Source organism: Buteo buteo, chromosome 20 (assembly GCF_964188355.1).
Source record: "Buteo buteo chromosome 20, bButBut1.hap1.1, whole genome shotgun sequence".
Classification (NCBI taxonomy): Eukaryota; Metazoa; Chordata; class Aves; order Accipitriformes; family Accipitridae; genus Buteo; species Buteo buteo.
The window spans coordinates 25,261,902-25,286,680 of NC_134190.1; the positions used below are offsets into that span (position 1 = coordinate 25,261,902).

Below are 24,779 nucleotides of genomic sequence, written 5' to 3' on the forward strand. Positions count from 1 at the left end.
GCTTTTTAAAGATATGCCTGAAAAAGATAAAGGGGAGTTTGAAGGATGATAATAGAGTGGCTCTGCGAGTATTACTAGGAAACGACTTTCATTCATGGTGATTGTTATCTCAGTGTGGAACCCTTTAATGGTTGCCTGGCTAGTTATGTTAAAAAAGGATTATTAGACTTTAACTATGGAGTTATAAACAAACTAAGCTGAATGTGCTTTTGTACATGTTTAAAATTAATCACAATTTTACTGAGGACTACTTTTTAAAGCAAAGACTATTTAATGGCTTGTTCAATGTAACCCTCTAATTTTGAAGGGGGAAAAAAAAAGAGCCCTAATCTTGGGATTGACCTTGCTGCAGTTTGACTTGGGGATGTTAGCCAAGATAAAATTGAAGGTGATAAAAGGTTCCTGTTAATTTCTGGCCTAGTTGCACTCATAGGATATCAAAACTTTAAGTGCTCGGCATTGCTTTGCTTCTAATTTGTAGTTGAAAAATGGAAATTTGCATTCAATGGGACTTGAGAATATGGTACACTGATGCTACCTTTTCTTGTGGTCGCAATCTTTGCTTTAATCCTTGTCTAACTATAGGATCATCGTTTTTGTCAGTAATTTAAATAAAATGAAATAATTTATAAATATATAAAAAAAAAGCTCAGTAACTGGGCACAACATAATATGTAGGTCCATGATTGTATTTTTAGGTCACTTCTTTGAATCACAAGTATTTTAGAAATCACTTAGAAGACAGTCTTTCTTTGGGAAGACCTCTTTTGATTGAAGATGTTGGAGAAGAGCTTGACCCAGCACTTGATAATATTTTGGAAAGAAACTTCATTAAAACAGGTTCAGCCAACAAGGTAAAAGTAAAACAAATGAGCAAACAAGTGGAAACAGCCCCCCCCCCCCCGCCCTCAACAAAATAACTCCTAATAAGTATATGATTATGAAAGATTAAACTTGTATTTAAATTTGATTAATGTTAATACTAAAAAAGAATAGGGTTAAAGTTTAAGATCACAAACAATTAATATATTTAACCTATAGAATTCCTTATCCCTTTGCTTATAATTTTTAAAAATTGAAATAATCTGTGAATAAGTAATTTAAAATGTTCCTTAGATAGTGTCAATAAATTCTTTGCTTCAGATGTATAATTTAAAGCTGGATTTTTATGCCTTTGAACAGAAAAATGTAACCTTTGTTTCTACATGCAGTATCTGAAAGTGTGTGTACTGATTCTTGATATCTCAAGACTTCTTTTTAATATTTTCCTTAAGGTGAAGGTTGGTGATAAGGAAGTAGATGTTATGAATGGCTTCAGACTTTACATTACTACAAAACTGCCAAATCCAGGTTACTCTCCTGAAATTAGTGCTCGAACCTCCATCATTGACTTTACTGTGACCATGAAAGGTCTTGAAAATCAACTCTTAGGCAGAGTCATTCTCACAGAGAAACAGGTAAAAGAATTATTTGTATCTTTTTCCTGGCTATACATCTTACATTTACCAGTAGAAGGTTTTACTTTCATTTTAACATATTACTCCATTCCCATATTGCAGGGTAAGTTTCTGGATCTGTTGTGTTTGTTCTTAATATAACCTATTTATGATGGTTTAAAAACTGGCACAGAAGCAATTGACTCATTCAAGTGGAAGTTTCTATTTGTCTTTGTTGTTGCAACTGTACCATACTCACTTTATTTTTCCTGCCTCAAAGAGTTACAACCTCATGAGAATGGCCTGTGAAAAGGAAAAGGGCCTGGAATAAAAACTGATCTCCTGTCTGCAAACTTGTGGAGCTCATGGTGATGTAACCTGGTGCAAAGGATTCAGACTTAGTTACTTCCTTGCTCCAAGGGGAAACGGGCTAACTACCTATTTTGACATTGGAGATGTATTAGTTGAGGAAGTCCAAGTTCAGGTTGACAATCCCAGTAAACAAGCCGCCAGCAGTTCTGGATGGAGGCTGGCTGGTATCTTTTGAACTATTGGACACCTAATCTGTGTAACTATAAGGTCAGGCAATGTTGAAGTCAAATGAGACACTGTCCGTCTGTGTGTATTTACTGAGATTTTGACAATAGTTCCAGTTTACCTTCGCTAGAGAGAAATGTGTTTGTTCCCTTATTGTGGCATCTGTTGAGGTCCTCCCGTCGTCCTCTCCCACCTCTCCCCAATGTAAGACATTCCTCCTTAATGGCTCTAGTCATCTTGTTAATGTCAAATAGTTGCATTTCATTCCTGATCAGTCCATGGATCTCATGAGAGAAATTATACTCAGTCTATGAAGGCTTGTATTTTGTCAGGCAGCTTCATTGCACTATCAGCTTCGCTTCAACCAGTGACAGCTTGTCAACCCACTGTGTAATGGGATTATCACTGTCTGCGTGAAACACACTGTGATGTGTATATTCACAAAGCCTAATGCCAAACTTCACTTCTGGGGCCTGCAATACAGTGCATTCCTCAAGATGACAGTAATTTTATCAGCAAATTCCTCGTCATCGCAGTTGCTGTATGCCTGCTTGGAGGACACAGAAAACATATGAGCTTAAGTTTTCTCAGAAGCGCAAAGCAGTAGACTGAGAAGTAACGGACGCAAGTTGGAACATGGGAAATTCTGATTAGATATTAGGAAAAAAATAATAATTGCATTAAGAGTGGTCAAAACCAAGAACAGATTACCCAGGGATGTTGTGGAATCTCCATTCTTGAAGGGGTTCAAGACTCAACTGGACATGGCCCTGAGCAACTGACCTATTTAGACCTGCTTTGAGCAGGGGGTTGGACTGGTTCATATCTGGAGGTCCCTTCCAAACTAAAATTATTCTACTATTCTGTGGTATCTTTGCCACTAACTTCGAATGTCTAATTGGTGGACATACTGTGCTCTCTGGACCTGGGCTTCTCAGAGTGGTCTACTCACTACTGCTTCGTTTGTAACTGTCTGGGTAGAGTTCTTCCAGATAAATGACAAGTGGACCACTTGACAGGCAGGGGGACTTTTGTAGAATATACTTACCCCTTTTCAGTTTGCTTGGCCTCTGTTTTTGCACCCTGTGGTTCAAGGTTTCCTGAAGAGTCAATTTGGACATATCCCACCATCCCAAACCTTTTTTTTCCTATGATAACTAATTGTGCACCTTTGGGAATTTGAGGATTTCCCTCTTAAGTGTCTGAATTCTTGCTACCTTCTTGTAGGCTTTGGTAGGGAGGTGGTGGAATTATTTAACTGGGTGACCATTTGCCAAATGATTTGAGTGGTATGACTGCTTGGTGATATCCAGTGTTAGAATGTATGTGTGGAACTTCTCCCCCCAAAAGAGAAGAGATTATTTATCTGAAGTTAGTGTTCTTCAATGTTTGTGTGTACATTTAGATCCTTCATGCCTCACTGTCTCCAATATGGTTCTGCACTTAGAATGAATGAGATTCAGACATAAGATGAGGAAAAGGAGGGTTTACAGCATATCATTTAAAGATCTGGCAAAGTCTGACTTTCTGTTCCTGTGTTGTCTGGTATGCCCCAGAATCTGCGTGGCATGCATCTTGGAGAATTGATTGATTACTGGTGAGAATACTGGTACTGATTGCTTCCTTTCCGTCAGAATGTTAAACCAATTTGCAAGATGTGAATTAAGCATAAGAAGGCCAAAGGGCAGCTGGTATATCTGTATAAATTTAATTCTACTCTATTTCTTGGAATAATTGGATTTGAGAGACTTGATATATATCTGAATGTAGTGTAACTTATACTGTTTTAATTATATGATTGTTTTGATACATTGTATGTTAGGTAATTTGACAAAAAACTTGCTTATTTACTGTTGTAGAAATAGAAATGCCAGATTAGTAGTTATGCATGAACTATTTATGGCTTTTTGAAGTTTCACATTCAAATTTCAAGATTTGTGGTAGATAAAGCCTCAAGTTTTGTAAGGAACAGTTGATGCAAATTCTTGCACTTGTGAATCATTTTGTGACAGAATGATATAAGCTACGTAGCAGCTTTTATATGTTATGAATATTAACAAGATCTAGCATTCTTTGGTACAGCCTGTAAAATGAAGTCAGTTTGTGAAAGCAATTCCATAAAACTGATTTCGAAATAGCCTCTTTGGTGCAAGTTCCTTGAATTTATATATATGGTAACTTGGCTTAGTTTTTCTTACATCCTTGATGTTATGACTGGAAATTTTTTAAGACATGGAGAAAACATACAACTGTGTACTCTTCCTGATCTGCAAAAAATATTTTAAAAGCTTAGTAGTTGGATTTTTCACTAAAGTTTTCACCTACGGTTACTTCACTTGCTTTAGTTTGGTCATTCTGTTTCCAACTTGTTTCTCAGGCTCTTCTTGTGAGGAAAACTCAGCTTTCTGTTTTTTAAATGCATTGCACTCTAAAATATGTTTAACCTTTTAAATTGAACTCAGCAAAACATGAAATTTAATTTGGCTCAGAATGATTTCTCTGCATGATAATTATTTAATTGGATGCTAACATTCTTTTAATGCTATACTTTTAAAAATTGTTTCTGCTTCATCGAACTTGCATAATGCTTGTCTTGCTTCATAATTGCTACCTGCTTTTCTTTAGTTTGGTTAGGCATCAGTTGATTGAAATGGAGTTAACTGTAGTTCTCTTGTCTTTTTTTCATTAGTTTTTGTCAGAATCTTTTGAATCTGTATGCACATCTTCTAAGTTATGACATTTATGCTATTCTATAACAGTCCCAATAAATCTTTTCTTCCTGATGATGATGTTTCAATATACCTTTTGTATACTTCTAGTGAAGAAACTCAGTTTGAATTCTATATGCTTTCTTTTCTTAATAAATGAAGCATTTTAGTGAGAGACTGAAGTTATCCTTGTTTGATGGAGGAGTATTTTTAGATGCACTTCTTGAAATATTTGATGCTTGATTCGTTGACTAAGGATGCTCGTTATTACCAAGACTATATTTTCAATATGGTGATTGGAAAACAGGGCATAAATGAAGATGGTATTAGATGGAGTAAAATAAAATCCTGTGCCTGGAAAGGTGTTTGCACTTGTCTTTGTCCGAAACAGAAAGAGAAGAAAAACAATTACTATTTTGAACATCTAATTTGGCATGATACGAGCATGCTCCATAGTATTTGTTGAAACCATTTGTTAATGCATACTAATGTAGCAGGTTCAGAAACCTGCCAATAGACCTGCTGTCAGAAATACCACTGGAATTCTTTCCCCAAATTAATGCAGTTACTCTTGACCTACACTGTTTTAGTAGGATCAGTACTTTTAAAAATAAATATCTTGTTTAATTTTGTTTTTATTTTTGGTTACTCTTCTGTTTTCCAAATATTGCTGTGTATTCCAACAGGAATTAGAGAAAGAAAGAACAGATCTTATTGAAGATGTGACCATGAACAAAAGGAGGATTAAAGACCTAGAAGATAACCTTTTGTTCCGACTTACAAGCACTAAGAGTTCTCTGGCAGATGATGAAAGTCTAATAATTGTATTGAGTAACACTAAGAAGACTGCTGAGGAGGTAACACAGAAACTGCAAACTTCTGCTGAAACGGAGGTACAGATCAACTCAGCCCGTGAAGAGTATAGACCTGGTAAGTGAAGGTAGTGATGAAGGACAAATGACTGGAGCATACGGTTAAAACAGCAATACTTAGAAATGGTAGAATGAGATCAGGAAGACCCTACCGGGTGGGAAGGATTCGTGTTCTGTAAGTAAAACGTATCCAGGAAATGTATTGAGCTATGGTGGAGAAAAAAGTCAATGTTATGCTTCATGTGGAATTTATAAAATGGAATGATCTAGTCTCTCCCTAGACTTTCCATTGCTCTATATACAAGCCTACCTGTCCATCTAGTCTACTGGGTAAGAAACTTGGGAGGGCTTGGTTGTTCTTTCTTAGCTGTTAAAATGTTGACACTTTTTACGGACTGTGAACGAGACCAGTCATTAGGGTATTTAGGTAACTGTATGTTTTGAGTTCACATGTTGACATTCTTTTAGGGGGCCAGTATAATTGTAAATGCTTTTTGTATCTGTTTGGATGAATGTTTTGTTTATCACATCACAGATCCTTAAGTTATTATAGTCAGCACATTTCATCAGTCTTTTGACTTTTAACTGACAGGTGAAAGCATCTGAAAAAAGTTGGAAAAAAAATGTTTTCTGGAATTAAGTGTAGCACCTGCGTTGTAGCAAATGTGTAAAAATGGTACAGTTATTGTACCAGAAATCATTACAGATTTTGTAAAACTTTTGTATTTAAAACAAAATGACTGCTGAAAGTAAGTTAAATCAGTTCTGGGGAAGTTAAATCAATATAGTTCATTTGGATTTTATATGACTCCTCTAAAAGTCTGTAAAGAGAAATTTGTTTGGATACTCAAAAAGTACTTCAAACTGTCTTACTTCTTATATGTTCTACTGATGATCTGAATATTGCAGTATACCATCCAGATGCCTTCCAAATATGCTTGTGTTTGCAAACTGGGCTTTACATAGTATGCATTACTTACAGAAAAGATATTTTTTTTTCTGATGTATGAATGAGGATTAAATTAACATTTTAGTTATTTTTCTGGCCAGTACAGAACGGAGCAACTCAAGGATCTTCAGTTAGCATTAGTGTTAAACTCACTGTACTTGCTGTAGAGAGCTAAAGTTTTCTGCTCTGCATTTCTACTTTGAACACGGTCTTGTTTCCTGTTCTTCAGTTGCAGCTCGAGGTAGCATCTTATACTTCCTTATTACTGAGATGAGCATGGTCAATGTGATGTATCAAACTTCGCTTTGGCAGTTTTTGGGGCTTTTTGACCGCTCCCTAGCCAGGTAATTTAGCTAACAATATGTATCATTTGTATTTACTCAGTCCTGAAGGTGGTTGTAGTACAGTAAAGATTTGTTGTAAACTAAAGGCAGAAAGAAGTGTTGCTTGATACAATCTTGACAGGAATTGTCAGTTTAAATACCCGTAAACCTTTGTCTGTTACTTACTAAGGCAAAGAACCTTCAAATGTACTTACGGTCCTTAAAAACTAGGCATTAGGTAACAAAACCCATTATACTGTGTTGATTTTCAGCTATGCAGAAAGACTTGATTAGAAAGGAATTGTTTTTTATTCCTCCTTCAATCTGAAAGTTGTTGCTAGCTTGCTGTCTGATAGTCTGTGTTTGTGATTTTTTTTTTTTCATGCTTTAAATGTTCTGAACTACGGCTTTGTGTCGTTTACATAGTACTCCTTTTAATAAAGCCTATGCAAATCGACTTTCAACTGCAGACCTTTCTTCCAACAGGTCTACCAAGAGCCCTATAACTAGCAAGAGGATTACTAATATTATTGAACATATGACATATGAAGTGTTCAAATATGCTGCCCGAGGACTGTATGAGGAGCACAAATTTCTTTTCACGTTATTACTTACATTGAAGATTGATATACAAAGAAACAGAGTGAAGCATGAAGAATTTCTGACACTTATTAAAGGTTGGAACTACAGAACAATTTTAAGTAGAGCATCTATATTATTGTAGAAAATTTGTGAGCTGTAGTTATATCTCCTAGCCAACCCGCTGCTTCTGTTTGCACATGAGAATCCAGTCAATTGAAAGAATACATGATTATCATTCTGTTCTGGTAACAGACAACATTGTATGGTAGTTCTAATTTATAGCAGCACACCCAATTTTGATAAATATAGCTTTGAGAATCGTGAGAATTTAAAAGGAAAATTGTTAAGTATCCTTTCAGTTGATGTTTGTCTGCTGCTCAAATAGCACCAGGTATGTGTTTGACTTAGAAAAATTATTATTATACTAAACATCTTTTAGTTTATCTGGTAACTGCAGGAGGACAAGCAAGCAAATATGAACAGAAAGCGATGCTAACAGTTTAAAAGTCTTTCTCCAGACTGGGAAGACTTAGTCATGTGAAATAGTCTGGCAGTATCTAGTTTACATTTTCCAAATAGGTCTTTTTTTTTTTTTTTTTTTTTTTTTTTTGTCTTTTGGGAGTCTCCAACAGTTCTAATTATAACCAATCCCTAATTTCTTGCAGGTGGTGCTTCTCTAGACCTTAAAGCTTGTCCTCCTAAGCCAGCTAAATGGATTCTGGATATGACTTGGCTGAACTTGGTGGAGCTCAGTAAGCTTAAACAATTTTCGGATATTCTTGATCAAGTAAGTAAGAGCTTTTTAAAATGGATCCCTTGTTTGACAGTGATCGTCTGGTAGTGATCAAGGCATGTGGTGGGAAACTGATTTGTTTTATAGAACGGAATCAAACTGACAGCAGATAGTCACAGTTGTGGCCCCAGCTGCTTAGCAACCTGTATTGATAAAAAGACTTAAAAACCCCCAGGAAAATTAAAAGAAGTAGAATGTTTCACACCCTATATAATTATAATACTTTCAGATTGGGATACAACTCGGTATTATCCAATTTACATAATGAAACTTGAGTCGTCTTCTAGTTGTTATACTTTCTTGCATCCCTGTTGTGCTTTCTTATATTATGTTTTATGATGCTCGTTCCAATATTTCTCTGATTACCTGGAGTGAGAGTTAGGGAAAGGATGTTCAGTAAATTCAACACTTATATGAATAGCCTTAATGGATAGTAAGTGTACGGTAGCTAATGGAGTAAATAAATAGCATTTGGTATATGTGAGGAGTACCTTCTCTACAGTCATGTGGGGAGCTGGTATGTACCTAGTGTTCTCAAAGCTATGTGTGAGCCTAGCTGTCTGTGTTCTGACCTTGCTATGCCATTATATCATTAATGGAAAATACTGAGTAGTAGCTCATTTTTTTTCAGAATGTGAATACTCAAGGGCATTGTTGCATTATACAATTTTGTACTTAAAATCTGAAGGCGTATCCTTCCTTTTTTTAATAGCTCTACTAAATCTGTGTACTGCCATTGTTAAACAAGTGCCTGTGTGTGGATTACATGTCTCTGACCCTCATTAGGAGTGTGTGAGCTAGTGGCAGTTGAAATGTGACTTGTCTGTTTAGTGAGATTTACTCCTTTCATGGCATAACTGCAGATTTCCAGAGCAGAGAAACAGTGGAAAATCTGGTTTGATAGTGAGAATCCTGAAGAAGAACTGGTTCCTAGTGGCTATGGTCAATCCCTGGACTGCTTCAGACATCTTCTTCTCATCAGATCTTGGTGTCCTGACAGAACCATAGCTCAGGTACATTTATGTAGCCAACTTAGACTATTTAGGTGTCACTACAATAATAGTTACAGGATTGCAGTTCAGTACTTTTTTATTTAATGCTAAGCTCCTTTTTGTAATGGACCTTTATGTTGCATTTTCTGAAATTCTTTTCAGACAATTTATGCATTTGTTACAAGTGCAGTGTTAGCAAAATTATTCCAATATGTTGAACGAATATTAGCCAAGGATTTTATTATGGAGATGGGATTTCATCTGGAAACGTATGTGTTTATTCAGTTCTGCTTTATCAGTTCAGAAGGTGTTTTTGGCTGTCCTTGTTGATATTATTCACTGGAGTTGTAGAAATGTCCTCATGTTAGGCTGAACTAAAATCTTTTTGTGAACTCAGTTGGTTGAGAGAAAACAAAACATTAAAACAATTTAACTGAGGAACCATTTCTTGCATGGAACAATTAGACCCACCTGAGAAGAACCTGTATTAAGGTCTGTTCAAAATTTTTAATTTCAAGCCATCTATTTAGAAAGGAGAGAAATATAAAATTAAAGTTTATTAAATGGTTAGACCTATTTTTAAGAAAAATCAACTTCTAGGAGCCCCATCAATGTCCAGTGCAAAAGAATAAAAATTACGCAATTGCTGACAATTTCAGAGCAATGGTTGGCAATTTACTGAAGTCAGAATGCATCACTAAAAGTGTGGTATTAATTTTATGGATGTGAACCTTTAGATATTATGACTGGATTCAGAGAAAGTTTCAGCAATTATTGGTGTAACTGCAGTCAATAGAAAGTTAAATAATACTGTATAATGAATCTCTCAGCTGTATGCTATGTGTCTGAAACTGATCATACAAAATTAGTTCCTCAGTTCCATTAATGGGGGCAAGATACACTTTCATCTTACGATGGTTTTATGAAAACTGATACTTTCTCAAATGCTAAATGCCAAATATCTTTTGTTTGAGAAGTAACACAGGTATTAAGGGGAAGATTGGTCTAAGACGAAAGCAATGTAGTGGGAAAGAATACAAGAAAGAGCCTTTTCTATTAGTAAAAAGGAACGATAATCTAACAATTTTTGAAATAAATAAGGAATAAACAGAGATGGTATTCGGCTGTTCCTCTGTATCTTCTACTTAGTGATAGTTATTTTCATCATTACTACTATTAAGTCATTGTTTGTTTAAGCATGAAGGTGGAAAAGACCTAAAGACTTTGAAGCATATCTTCCTTCCTCCTTTTTTCTCTAATGTTTGGAAAGGAAAGCTAGATTTTAAGGTTAGGAGTTATGCTATCTGATGGAGATAACATCTTTAAATCATTAAAATCATTCTAAAGGTTTAGTAAGGTTATTATTTTTATTATGCTGTAATTATAGGTATTATATATAGCAATACATGCAGATATATGTAGTAGAATAATTGTTTTCTCAAGTTTTAACTTCTCCTAGAAGGCTGTAAGAAATAGCACCTTCAAAGACAGTATGATATTGTAATGTAAAAATGCATTTGTTGCATATTTGTATTTCTGACAGAAATTTATAGCAGCCTTTGCTCTTCGGTTTACTTACTGGTTGTATTTACACTGGGAAGAAAACAGTATTATATGATTACATCACAGGTTAAATTTACCCTTTCTAATATAGGCAAGAAAATACATCATTGACACAATGGGGGAGAAATACGCAGAAGGAGTCATCTTGGACTTGGAGAAGACTTGGGAAGAGTCAGATCCACGTACTCCTCTCATATGCTTTCTTTCCATGGGCTCTGATCCTACGGACTCAATTATTGCTTTGGGAAAAAGACTGAAGACAGAGACACGTTATGTTTCCATGGGCCAGGGACAAGAAATCCATGCTCGTAAACTTCTACAGCAGACAATGGCTCATGTAAGAGACAAAAATCTGAACGTTGTTTATATCTGTTTTAAACACTTATAAATGAAAGTCCTGTCATGAAATCAAGTTGTTTGGTGGGTAGTTAATGCTGACGAAAAAACCTATATTTATTTGTATAAATACGTCTCTTAATAGAACTGTCTTTTCACATTTAATTGGCCATAACAAGCTTTTTGATACTGTGCAGACATTAGTATTTTTCATATAAAATGGAGTTTTTTGTTGTAGGTTTTTGACTGATGAACATAGCTGAATTGATTGTTTGGATTGCATGAATATTAAATATTCTTCAGCAAGTATTTCACAATATTTTTTCAGTTTTGTATTTTTAGTAATTCAAATATATTTTGTTAAATGAAGATTAATTCCAAATATACTACTGATAGTTACATAACCTTGAGAAAAACAAGGCTGGATAGCAAAGTATTTTGTATTGCTGTAGTCTGGGTTTTGAATTGGGATGGACAATCTGACAGCACAGGCATTTTACAGGTGAAATGTGGAAGAATTAAGGAATAAAGTTTCCTATATGAGAAAGAAAAGCTGAGATGTTCCAATTCAGCATGCTTTGCCCATCAGGTGGTAGTACTGCTATGCCTGCTGATGCGAACAGATTAAAATTCTTGTGCTCCTGTTATGAGCTTCTTCCCTGTCTACATAGCTAGTTTTCCTATGACTCTTGCCTCAAATTCTCGTTTGACAACTTCACATTAAGAGCTAATTAGCAGATCAGATGAGAAGAAACTCATTCAAAAGATAGGGAAGAAGAGCTCCTTTTAGTTAAGAGAAATGCAGTTACGTTCTCTTGCCATTTCACCCTCTTAATGAAGAGGTATGCGAGATGTCTATGTGAAGTATGGTAATTCATATGAGAAAGTCTGATATCTATTGATTGATAGCAACAGATTAATTAAGTATATGTATTTGGTTATTTTCCAAGCCTGTGACCCTTGTAAGGAGCAAGGTTTAGCAGTTTGCTCTATGGAGCTACTTCTGAGTAGCTTATATAAGCTACCCTTATATAAGTCAAGATTTATCAGTGTTTATCAGCTGTCATAGTCATGTCCAGATATGTTGTAAGCATACTGACATGGAAAAGGTAGGGACTACCTGAGAAGACCAGATGGGACAAGTAAGGACCACTTGTTTAGACAATAAAACCAAACCAGCTAACAGTGCCTCCAGAAGGAACAGCCCACAGCTTAGCTCACATGTGCTTTCTTTTGGAGAAAAATTACTTTGTTACTTGCTTGTGTACCATTACTGGTCTCTGTACATGAAACGTACATGAAATCACATCATTAAGGCCTTGGTTTTGATTTGGTGAGCCAGTGGTGCAAAATTGACTGTGGAAGATTTCTTCCTTTAAGGGTTCTGATAAGCACTTCATCATGCTGTATTTTGCTACAGCTTAGATGTGTTGGCTTTGTTCCTAATCTACAGCATAAACAAAGAGTGATTTTAGCAATTTCAGTTTGTAAACGGTGTTGGTAACTTTATATTTTGTTGTTTTAAACTAGGGAGGTTGGGCACTTCTGCAAAACTGCCACCTTGGACTTGACTTTTTGGATGAGTTGATGGACACTGTAACAGAGACAGAGACTGTCCATGAAAGCTTTCGACTGTGGATGACAACGGACATTCACAAACAGTTCCCCATCACCCTTCTTCAAATGTCTATTAAGTTTACCAATGAACCGCCACAAGGGCTGAGAGCTGGACTGAAGAGAACATATAGTGGTGAGTGCTGGAGTGGTAATGATTTAAATTTTGCTCATTTTTGGACTCTCTGTTATTATGTGGTCGCATTGTAGCCACTGATAGTAGGTGTAACCTAGTATGAGGAACTGATCAGAACGATGACAAGATGCATCTTGGTTCTTGGTTTGAGTTAGAATTTGTGAAAATTAAAAGGAAGAGAAGCTCTGCTGCAGTTCTGTTGGCAGAACTAATTGGATAGCAAAACAGGAAATGCTTTTTCTTTTCTGAAAGATTGGCTTCAAATATCTCAGTTCAAAGTGTTTACATTTTTAATCTTCTTGTGTCTTTTGGCAGAAAAGCAACATGTTAATCTTTGGCTATTAAGTGCTCTTTACATTGCATAAAATAATGGTCAAAGAGTCTGTGCAGAAAGTAACTTAATGTGGATGCAGCTATTAGTAAATTATGGGTTGTTTTTTTCTGAAGTTTACTCTTTTAATTTGAGCAACTTAATAACATGCTATAGACTGTCTCCAGCATAGAACACTTTGTCGGACAATAATTTACTCTTCGGAGAGGCAGAGAGCCAACTAAATATCTCTAGGAATGATGTTTTAGCACTGATTTGAAGTAGTTTTGAAAAATACTGTGTTTCTTATAAAGCCCACTTACAATCAATAGGTGTCAGCCAGGATTTACTAGATGTCAGTGACATGGTACAGTGGAAACCAATGTTGTATGCTGTAGCCTTTCTACACTCCACTGTTCAAGAAAGACGCAAGTTTGGATCTCTGGGTTGGAATATACCCTATGAGTTTAATCAAGCCGATTTCAATGCTACTGTGCAGTTCATTCAAAACCACTTGGATGGCTTGGATGCGAAGAAGGTAATTAATGTCTTTGTGGGGAAGGTGGATTAGGGTGATGGATCTTTCTAGTGGTGGAATGTATATACATAGTTCCCAATAACTGAAACACCAACATGATTTCAAATTCTTCTTTTCTTTTTTTCCACAGACATTCAACATTCCAAGTATACATGTCGGTATACCAGCATGCTTAAATTAGGCTTTTAATCCTGTGCATGTTAAATTTCTATGTTAACCTGTTCATTAAAAAAACAACCAAAAAAAAACCCCCCTCGCAGCTGTCTCCTCTGAAAACTTCAGAAATATAAATCTTAGAAGTATAGACCTTCTTTTCAATGCTAATTAAGTCAGAGAGTTAAAAATGGGCCACTGTATTTAAAATATTCTTTTGTTTAAATCTATTTTGAGTAAAAATAATAAAATTTGGCTCCTCCAACCTATCTTGACAGCCTAAAGAAGTTGAAAGTGGCTTTAAATGATGATGTAAGAATTCATCTTACATTCCTCACTTTCATATGGTCAGTTGTCATGTAGAGGTCTGTGGCAGATCACTTTGCAATTGGCATTTTATGTGAAGTTGAAAGCATGATTGGAGTTTAGCTGTATTCCTCTTGCTCAGATGCTGGAGTAGCATCTTGAATTAGTTGTTGATGAATTCTATTCTGAGGAATCATTGAAGGTGTTCTGGGAATGCATGGTTATAGGAAAAAGAGTAGTAAGAAAATAACTTTCTTCCAAAAGGGACAGAGATGCGGGACTTGATATATCAGCTGTTCTTACTAAGGGAGATGTAAATAGGTGAGAAGAGGATTAGCTGAAGTCAGTGCTTTCTGCTTGGTTTTAGGGCATCTCCTGGAGTACTGTTTGTTACATGATAGGTGAGATCCAGTATGGTGGCCGTGTGACAGATGACTATGACAAAAGACTCATGAACACCTTTGTAAAGGTTTGGTTCAGTGAAAATACATTCAGTCAGGAATTCAGCTTCTACAAAGGATACAGCATTCCCAAATGTACTACGGTGGATCAATACCTTCAGTACATACAGGTTGGTAAATGAAAGCTTTTAAACACCAAAAAACCCAATTAACTTGTTTCTCACAAGTTCCTGAGTCCCTATATTTTGTCTTTCCTTCTTTGTACCTGTATTTTGTCTTTTATTCACAGATTCTTTATTGTTTTCTAACAGTCTGTATATTTATTGGTGATAACTAATTGTTGTCGTCAATGTTATCATTGTCATGACAGGAATCTTTTCTTTTTCATGTGATTTGCTTGAGGGACATACCCAAAGGTATACAGTTATTAAAGAGGGCAAAGAATAGAGTTCCAGACATGGGGTACAACCTCACAGAAATAAAGTGTAGATATATGAAAGTACAAGCTGATAGAGGTTAAAACTGAATTTGTTGTTAACCTTGGTGTGATTTGGGCTGTGACATGATAAATAGATTACAGCAACTTACTTGCCCTAAGACTGTTTGAAGAGATCTAGCCTCTTATTTTACAGTGTAAGGGTTTGGGGTTTTGTGTGTTTGTTATTTGGTTTTGTTGTGGTTGGGTTGGTTTTTTTGTTGTTTTTTTTTTTTTTTTCAATGATTAGCTTATAAATGCATCTCCAGTTGTGCTCTTTTTGTATTTTACTATGTAGAGTCTTCCTGCTTACGACACACCGGAGGTGTTTGGTTTGCACCCCAATGCAGATATCACTTACCAAAGTAAACTTTCCAAAGATGTATTGGACATCATCCTCAGTATTCAGCCTAAAGATAGCTCTGGTGGAGGAGGTGAAACCCGAGAGGCAGTTGTAACCAGACTGGCTGATGATATGCTGGAAAAGCTTCCTGCTGATTATGTACCATTTGAAGTGAGTTAATGACATTCTATCAAAAACATTTGCTCCATCTTGCTTTGTGTGGATTAAAAAAAAAAAAAAAAAAGTAATGATACTAATTTTTCTAAAAGCATGTCTGAATTCATACAGGCAATACTTCAAAAACATACTTTAAAGGAGTCTGACCAGACTCTTAACATTTATAATGAAGTCCCTAAATGTGCACTGAAGTGCTTTTGTAAGAGCTTTTTCAAAATATTAAACCACTCAATGCTTAAGTTGTCATTTGCACTATGGGGGAGGTAGGATCATCAGCTTTTAACTAAGGTTGTTGACACTGTGGAGAACTAAGGTCGTGTTGCAAGTGTATTCATGCTTCTAAAAGTATTACAGCTTTCATATGTGTATTACTTTGGGATTCAACTTACATCCTGAAGATATTTTTAGGTTGCTTTCTCCTTCAGTGAAGTGAATGCTGAAGAGCTTGTCAAGTGAAAGGTTTCATTGATTGAAGCCTGGTGTTAGTATCTCAGGATCCATATTAACACATAATAGCCTATGTAATTATATTTTTAATGGACACCTGCTGCCTTGCAGTCATTTCTTTCTTTCTGAAATGAAACTTTCCTTCTGTTTGTGGAAGATGGAATTGATTCCCAAGGTGAGAGGGTTTTCTTACAGTTTGAAAACACTTACTGATGACTAGATGCATGGACGCTCCAATCAACTGTATTCTGTGTCCTCAACCTGGAGACCACACTTTAATTGAGTGTTTGGACAATTTGTGTTGTTTCTGGGTCTTCCCATAGTTTTTAGTTGTTCTTTAGAGCCCTAGAATTTCAGGGTGCTGACATGATACTTCGTAGGTGAGGCTGGTTATGAGCTTCAAATAAATGAGAGGAAAATGCTTCTAAAATAGTTAAGGTTCCTATATTTCCTGTATTGGGGGATGCTGAACTTTTGTGTTTCATTATAGCTGTGAAAGCTTAAAAGCAAGTAAGATTAGTTATGTCAGTAATAAAGCGTTTATAACACTTTTGTTAGGAAATGGATGTGAATCACACCAATGTGTCATCAGAAAGAAGTTCACACCCGTGTTTGTACTTTAACAGATTTTTGAAGTAGCCACCTGCTCATCTAGGCAGTAAGATGTTTTATTAGTTAGATAATTTGCCTGTCATCTCCTTCTTGAGGAGAGTGAAAATTCCTATTCTTAGTCTTCTGCCATTTTACTTGCTCTTTAATGGAGGTTAGCATGAGGACCTGATACAAGGTTAGGTGGCTTATGAATGCCAAATTTCTCCTGTCAGGATGCTGAGTTATGAGAAGGAGCAAGGAGACTTGTACTATCTAATGCCCTCTTTTCTGTTTTTACACAGTAATAAGTTTCCTTTATGTGGGGTATGCTCATGAGTACAGACTCTCTTTAGGTATCCATGTTTTACATCTGTTGGTTTATGTTTTCTGTAGCCCATTTTGTATTACACGATATTCCTTTCCTCAAATGGCGTAATTATGATAATATATTTTTTCTGAACAGATGAGTTAACGTAACTGAATTTGGAATACTGATGATTATCTAGCACACTTCCAAAAGTTTGCACTCGATGTCGTTTCTGACCTATGGTCTTTCGAGAAGCCTGAGCTTTATGACTTTCCAAAAGGCTGAAGCAGGTGTCTGAGATCTGCAAAGGATTGCAATTTGTTGAGTTTCTCAGAAGGGTACTGCTTTACTGATAGGGTAAATCTCCTTGTAGTTGTTAGTCCAAGTCTCTTCAAATTCTACTTGACATCTCCAGGAATAGATAGGTGGCTTAATAATGACATATATTATATAGTGTCATTGTATAGGTACAGTTAGGTTGTATAGGCCCTGTGAGGTTTACAAGAGCTCTTCCTGGGCAGATTAGCTCTGATCGAAAATGACAAATTGAAATTTAGTTTGTATTAATAAAAGCGAATGTGGAGCACTAAGCTTTTTCACATGGTGAAAACTATTTAAGTTCCTTTTTGTGTACTGATAGAAAGGTTATGCATGTTACTAAGAACAGGGCTGTTCTGTTACCCTGTATAGGATTCAATACCTGTTATATATAATTTTTTCATCTATCTCCCAATAGGACCATATTGACTACAAAATTTCTAGTTATGTCCATACAGTTGTTAATTTCTTAACTTTAAATTTTTGGTGAAAAATACATCAGCAAGTTTTATTAGAATATAAGACTGCCTGGCACTGTGATAGTTCCCAGGCATTGCTGATAAATAGCGCTACTATGCTGAGGCAAAGTGGCTGGGGCAATCACTCTTGATTTGTGCAAAGTGAACCTTGGCAACTGTCTGTTGGAATTAAAGCTGAAATACTTGAAATAGGGTATGGCCTACGTGCTGTTGAAATGACGTTGGCTCATAGAATGACATACAGACTAAATCTTGAGTTAGACTAAAAATGTAGCCAGTCTCAGCATCATAGTTTTCTTTTGGAACAAATCCTGTATTTTTGTCTTGCAGAGGATTCAAGGAGAATGTCAAACTGACCATTTCATTTCCTAAATAAAAGTATTATGTCTTAAAAAATGTATTGGGGCCTAATCTCTGTTTTTTACTTCTGTTGAAGGATCTTTGGTTTTCTACCTACAGGTAAAAGAGAAACTAAAGAACATGGGACCTTTTCAGCCTATGAACATATTTTTGCGACAGGAGATTGAACGAATGCAGAGAGTTATTTCCTTAGTGAGAAGTACTCTGACTGATTTAAAACTTGCCATTGATGGGACAATTGTTATGAGTGAAAATCTGAGGGATGCTTTAGACTGCATGTATGATGGAAGGATTCCTGCTAGCTGGAAAAAAGTAGGTGTACATCACTTGTTTTGTAAGGGGGAAAAAAAAAGTTATTTGTGTAGAGCTAGTTTAAACTGCTAGACATACAGTAAATACTTTTTTGAAACACAAGTGTTAACCAGGACTGTGCAACTGCTGGAGTAGATTTTGGGCTAAAATAAACACTGCCAAAACAAGCCCTTTTTCATTTATGAAAATAGAAACGAATGTGGGAGATGCAGGTATTTCCCCATTTTAACAGCCTGTTGCATATTGGCAGGATAAAAAGCTAGAGAGAAGAGAGTAATTTAAAATGTGATGATGGATTTTAAAAAATAGCGGACTACACTGTTGCTTTTCTTTGAGATTACGACTTGTAGTCATAGAATGACAGAATAGTAGAGGCTGGAAGGGATGTCTGGAGATAGTCAAGTTTAGCCCCACTTCTGAAAGCAGGGTCAGTTAGAGCAGGTTTCCTAGGACTCTCCAGAATCAAGAGTCTACAATCTCTCTGGGCAACCTGTTCCGATGTTTGATCACCCTCACAGTAAAAACCAACCAACCACCAATCAAGCAAACAAGAAATCACTTAAGTTTAGATGGAATTTCCCACGTTTTGTCTTGTGCCCATTGCCTCTTCTCCTATCACTGACAAGGATCTGGCTCCATCTTCTTCCATTTTCCACACGTGAAGTATAAACATTGATAATATCTCCTCTGAGTCTTCTCCAGGCTAAACAATCCCAGCTGTCTCAGCCTCTCCCCATGGAAATTGTTTTCAGGGACAACTACAGCTGTTGGAAACTGATGGAAGGAAAAACAGTGAGGTTTTTTTGGTGTTTGCTTCTTTTGTGTTTATTGACAAAGTGTTTTCATGGTACAAAACCTAGACCTAAGTAGATGCTTCACAGCACAAGTTTGATACAACTATTCAAAGAGAAAAATCATCATTAATCTTCACATAGTTCAAGCTCAATTTTCCTTAGCTTTTCTCAGAAAAAAGCAGAATAGTTTTTGCAGAAATCCTGTTATCTTGATGCATTGGCCTTGGCTTTAGAAAGACATGCATACACTATTTCTTCCTAGTTTACACAGCTATCTAATTTTGCAAAAACATCATAAAATGGACAATTACCACTGGAACCATTAAGCATGTCTAAATGGAACGGTAGGCATGAATTTGAAAAGATCAAGAATTTGCTTCAGGTTTCAGTGGGGTGCAACATTTATCTACTATCAGGTTAGAAGTTAAGATATGAAAAATGAGCTTTAAATATGCTTTGCTAATATTATGTTGTTTACTACCTTGTGAAGAATTACCTTTTATTGACATGAATATGATGCTTTAAAAATGTTGAATAAAATTTAAAAATGAACATGCTGTTTACTATCTTTAGGTATCTTGGGCTTCCAGTACACTTGGTTTCTGGTTTACTGAGCTTTTAGAAAGAAACCACCAGTTTTACAATTGGATTTTTGAAAGCCGACCAAACTGCTTCTGGATGACGGGGTTTTTTAATCCTCAAGGATTTTTAACTGCAATAAGGCAGGTAAATTGTGTTTAAAGTCTTGCTCTGCTCATTCTTTGATATACTTTTTTTAAAAAATATATATATTGTGTGATGAAGGCTGAGCTATACACATGGCTCCATCTTGTCAGCAGGGAAGATACGTGACTGCATAACTGTCTAACATTTCCTGAGTGAAGTGTTCTTCCTCTGCACATATTTTCTCAGAATGTCAACCACTAATGTGTTAAAATGTATTTCCTACTTTGACCGAGCCCCATGTATGTAGGGGCTACCTTACAACATTAATAAGGTAAACTGGAGAAGTAATGTCTCATGTTACCACTGAGATATATCTGAGAAAAGGTGTTAAGCTCATGAATTTATTTTCCTTTTTTCCCCCCTCCTTTTTGGTCTGTGATTAGTACTACCTGGCTGGAGACTTGCCAGAGCAGCTATTCAGAATTAGTCTTGAATTACACATCTGCAGTTCAGTAGCTGATTCAGTCTCTCTTCATGAAGTGGAAAAGTATTTCCTTTATTGATGTACTAAGTATAAAGTTTGATGTATTTGTTAATATATGTATCTCTGTTGACTTGGTGATCGTGTTGGTTTCTTGGCAGGCTAGTTGCATTTGACAAGTAAGCTACTTTTTGCTTTAAAAGGAGGCAATAAATACCTTTGTTGGTCAGCATAAAGGGGCACACTGGAGACAGTAATTGTCTGGAATCTGTAAAATTGGGAAAGAGTACTCAGGTGGGAATCCAATGGGACCTCAGAAAAAAAGCTAACTTTTGGAGGAGAGAATGAAGATTTGCCAAGAAAGAAAATCTCCCCTCTTGCTCTGAGGTCTGGGTAGTGTAATTTTCAGCTGTCAAACTGAAGTTCTAATTGTTGACATGCTTTTACTAAAATTGCAGGCATATAGCCTTGGAATTATATAACAAGATATTTCTTTTGAGTAGAATCCTAAACTGGGGTTTTCTTTTGGACCCAAGCTCGTGGCAAGGGTTTAATAGCAGGATCTGAAACAGAATCTACAGAACTTTTCTGGTTCCTAAAAAAAGAATGTGGGTACATAACAACCTAATGGCCCCAGTGAAAACCAAAGTGACTTTCTGTGCTTTGCTTTGTGGTGGAACAAATAGCAATGAGAAAGACGAAGAACCAGAATGATCATTGAACTATAACCCTTCTGCTCTTTTAAAGCTAATTAACTGTGTTATGGGACAAGCATTAATTCCTATTACTTCAAACAAAGACCTTGGAAAACATTTACAAGACTGGGATAAAACTTAGGTCTGGCATAGCTTAATGGCATGGGATAGTAGGGGATCGGGCAAGACAAAGCAGTGTTGCCCAGTGCACTGACTGACTAAATTTAAAGTATATGCTGAATCTTAAGCACGTCTATCTTCAAGTGTTCTCTTAGTTTTTTGCAGTCTCTTTATGTAGCTTTAGACCTGAGTGAGCTCTTGATCATTATACTCAGTTAATGAAGAGTATAGGTACAGGAAAAGGAAGGTAACCCCAGAAAATATGCAGCAAATTATGCGTTTTGGTTTTGTCATTGGAACTGTTTTACTTAGCACATGCAGTTAATGTTTTCTCATCTCATGAAAGCTGTGAAATTTTCATATTTGCAGGAGCCAGTTACCATGGGCATTCAGTGGTCATGTTACTTGGTACGGTCTTAAGATATTGTATGTAATGGAAAGATTCAAAATCAAATATAGTGGATAAAGTACTGAAAGCTTTGTTGTAGTAAGATGCCATCACTAGCTTAGAGAGAAGTCAAACTGCTGTAAACATGGATATCATAAAAATGGAATTTTTTTGTATTGAAGAGGATAAATTGTGACCATCCAAATATATTTCTAATAAATGCTTGGAAAAAATGGCTCTGTGCACATGTGAAAATGTAACCTCCATACTTTCATCTGTTTGGGGCAGGAAATAACAAGGGCTAATAAAGGATGGGCTCTTGACAGTGTAGTGCTGTGCAATGAGGTCACTAAATGGATGAAGGATGATATCACAAGCCCTCCTTTGGAAGGTGTCTACGTGTATGGGCTGTATTTGGAAGGAGCTGGTTGGGACAGAAGAAACATGAGACTGACTGAATCTAAGCCCAAGGTGCTCTTCGAGATGATGCCGGTTATAAGGATATATGCAGAGAATAACAGTAAGTAACTGCTTTGTAAAGGATGTTATTTTGATAGAATTCAGTGTAACTTTTATTCAACTGCATGGAAGTCTTTCAGGCTTTAGGGATTTCATGAGGCTGTCGCTATTCATTGTATACATACTGGATCTTTTTCAACAGGGGACACGTCCCAGTCTTCCGTATAAAGTGAGCTTTCAGCCTTCCTTCGTAATTGATAATAGGCCCTTTTTTCCCCCTAATATTTAGATAGGTCTCTATCTTCTGGTCTTAATGGTGTCAATAACTTTTAAAACCCATTACAGATGAACTGTTCTCTGCCTCCTCTGACAAATATGCTAGCATTCAGTCTTTCATTAGCAATATAATATATATATATAAAATATATGATATTATTTATGTAATATAAAACTTAAGTATGTATGCACAACATACATATTTTAAAAGTGTATCTTATATAAGGTATTTATAGATAACATGTTATATATGTAACATGTTTGTTTATAAAAATACATATTTTTTTTCTGTACAAGGCTATTTTTGAGCTAACAGAAGCAAGCAAGAGGTGGAATGAGGTGGTGGAAAATGTTTTGTCTTTGAGGCAGAAAAGGAGTGTAAGAATGGAAAGGAAACTTACAGGGCTGGACGACAGTGCCGTTTTATGAAAATGTGTAATTTATGCTACTGTGGGTTTTTTTTGCATATAAAATAGGAAATGCTGTTGAATAGGCATGTAAGATAGAATAGGGCTATCAACTGTTGAATGTAAAATTGGAAACTTCTGTTGGAAGGCATTCCACCTCTAAAAGCAAAGCCTGCTTACATGCTGTTTTCCCAGGATTTTGTGTAGCTGATCTTTTGTAAGAGGCGTGATCACTGTGAAAGCAGCCAAGATGCTAAATAATGAACACTGAAGTATTAAGCATGTCTAGACTACTATTCTAATTCTGCAGCGAAGTTGACAATTTATACTCTGAAATAACTAAATGCATTTCAAAATAGGTTGTTCAACCTAGGGCATTTTTTATTTTGATACATTAATAATATATTGATAAGAAGTAATGTTCAGTGGGCAGACTGAACTAACAATAACGCTAATCACACTAGAGCATCCATTTACATTTCTTGCTACATCCAGTTCCTAGGTGCTGATGTTAAATCTTAAACCTACAGAAATTTCAAGCCATATGTGGTCTTCAGCTGGCAATAACACTGTAGTGAACAGTTTTCTTTGGTGGTGATGGAGAGCTGTGTGCTGTTGAACTTCAATTCAATTTTACATTTGCCTTCTGCCAAGTCCCTTAGGGCCCTCCCTGTTTTTTTCAACCTAGTTTCATTGGGGTTTATGTCTCTTCTGTCTTTTCAGCTTCAAAAGATCCATGTTTGTATTCATGTCCAGTCTACAAAAAGACCATTCGAACAGATATGAATTACATTGCTTCTGTGGATCTTAAAACCCTTCAGCCTCCAGAGCACTGGGTACTGCGTGGGGTAGCACTTCTGTGTGATGTCAAGTAGTGTTAAATAAAAGGTTTCTAAGGGTTCTTTTCTGTTGTTAAATGTAAATATCAATATGTAGTTAGCTATACAATGGATCACCTCTAAAAATATTTATTCTAAGGCAGAGACTCCATTACGGTATTTTTAGAAAATTGTTCTCAATAAACCTCTACAACAGGCTTATGAATGCTAAGTCTTAGAGTAGTATTAAGTTTGGTAAATAGATTGAAGTACTACCTTTGATGTCTTGACAAATCATGACAAATATTTAATGTTCCTATCTCACTATTGTGTGTGTAATTTTACCTTGAATAAAGATTGACTTGAACATTGTTACTTTTCAGTGGTAAACAGGCTTGTATCAGGGCTTACCTCCAAGCAGCTAAAGGTAAAGCTTTTTTTATTTTTTGGGTGTGTGTATCTATGGAAAGCTAAGCCCAGTTGCTTATTCGTATTAGTTAATAGCCCTCAAGATGATGTTCCAAGATTTATCTCCGAGCTGATAGTTTCTAGTTTGCTTGCTGTCTAAATAAGGTAGGTGAGACTGGAAAAATGTCACACCTGTTTCACCACTTGGAGAACAATTTTATTGTGTTACATAGGAAAACAAGCATTTGACAGCTGCCAGAATTCCTTACTATCTGGTTCATGGCTTATAAATATGTAATGGATAGGAAAAAAATAGTTCCATAAGAATGCTTGGATATTTTTTTCATGTGCTAGTACACCAGATTTGAGTCAATCTTCGTCAAGGTTATTAGTTTTATGACATGAATTTTAGCTTTGTTTCTGCCTCTAATTTTGCAATGTTTTAATTTTATATAGTTCTCTCTCTTTATTCTCCCTTCTCCTTTTTTACTTATGTGCTGCAGCCTTTTTGGTGTCTCAGCTAGACAGGAAACTTTTCACATAGGAATCCATCTTAAGGAAGAAATGTTAGCAGCTCCATATAGTTGAACGCTGTTGGCTTCACACATCAAGCACACTTATTTAATCATCCAAAATCCAGTGTATTTTTGTTGCTGAGTCCAGTAGGTCATGTATCTTAGTGGTCCACTAGTCATTCACAATAACAGGTGCTGCAGAAGAGGAAGCAGAAAGAACCAATGTTTCTGGTGTATCTGTCATACATAAATGCTGCAATGGAGAAGCTGTCTTCAGTTTTATGTCAAATCAATATATGGAATTTGAAGGGTGCATTAATTAGTTTATTAAATAAACATACTAAATATATCTTTTGACTAAAGCTAATATTTAAAGAAATAAAAAATTTATTAG

The 24,779-nt window shown here is 36.0% G+C and overlaps 1 protein-coding gene across 2 annotated transcripts in view; it reads left to right on the forward strand.

Moving 5' to 3' along the window:
* DNAH5 (dynein axonemal heavy chain 5) overlaps positions 1-23,748 on the forward strand; it is a 124,564-nt gene extending 100,816 nt beyond the window's left edge. For both annotated transcript variants that reach the window (XM_075052488.1, XM_075052487.1), the window contains exons 64-79: positions 699-854; positions 1,275-1,457; positions 5,368-5,611; positions 6,732-6,846; positions 7,312-7,502; positions 8,073-8,194; positions 9,064-9,213; positions 10,847-11,092; positions 12,622-12,841; positions 13,484-13,689; positions 14,516-14,719; positions 15,323-15,538; positions 18,146-18,358; positions 19,726-19,878; positions 21,791-22,022; positions 23,368-23,748. In XM_075052488.1, the coding sequence (XP_074908589.1) occupies positions 699-854; positions 1,275-1,457; positions 5,368-5,611; positions 6,732-6,846; positions 7,312-7,502; positions 8,073-8,194; positions 9,064-9,213; positions 10,847-11,092; positions 12,622-12,841; positions 13,484-13,689; positions 14,516-14,719; positions 15,323-15,538; positions 18,146-18,358; positions 19,726-19,878; positions 21,791-22,022; positions 23,368-23,519 (3,003 nt within the window). In that variant the 3' untranslated portion in view covers positions 23,520-23,748. The remainder of the gene's footprint in view (positions 1-698; positions 855-1,274; positions 1,458-5,367; positions 5,612-6,731; positions 6,847-7,311; positions 7,503-8,072; positions 8,195-9,063; positions 9,214-10,846; positions 11,093-12,621; positions 12,842-13,483; positions 13,690-14,515; positions 14,720-15,322; positions 15,539-18,145; positions 18,359-19,725; positions 19,879-21,790; positions 22,023-23,367) is intronic.
* The last annotated feature ends 1,031 nt before the right edge of the window (positions 23,749-24,779 follow it).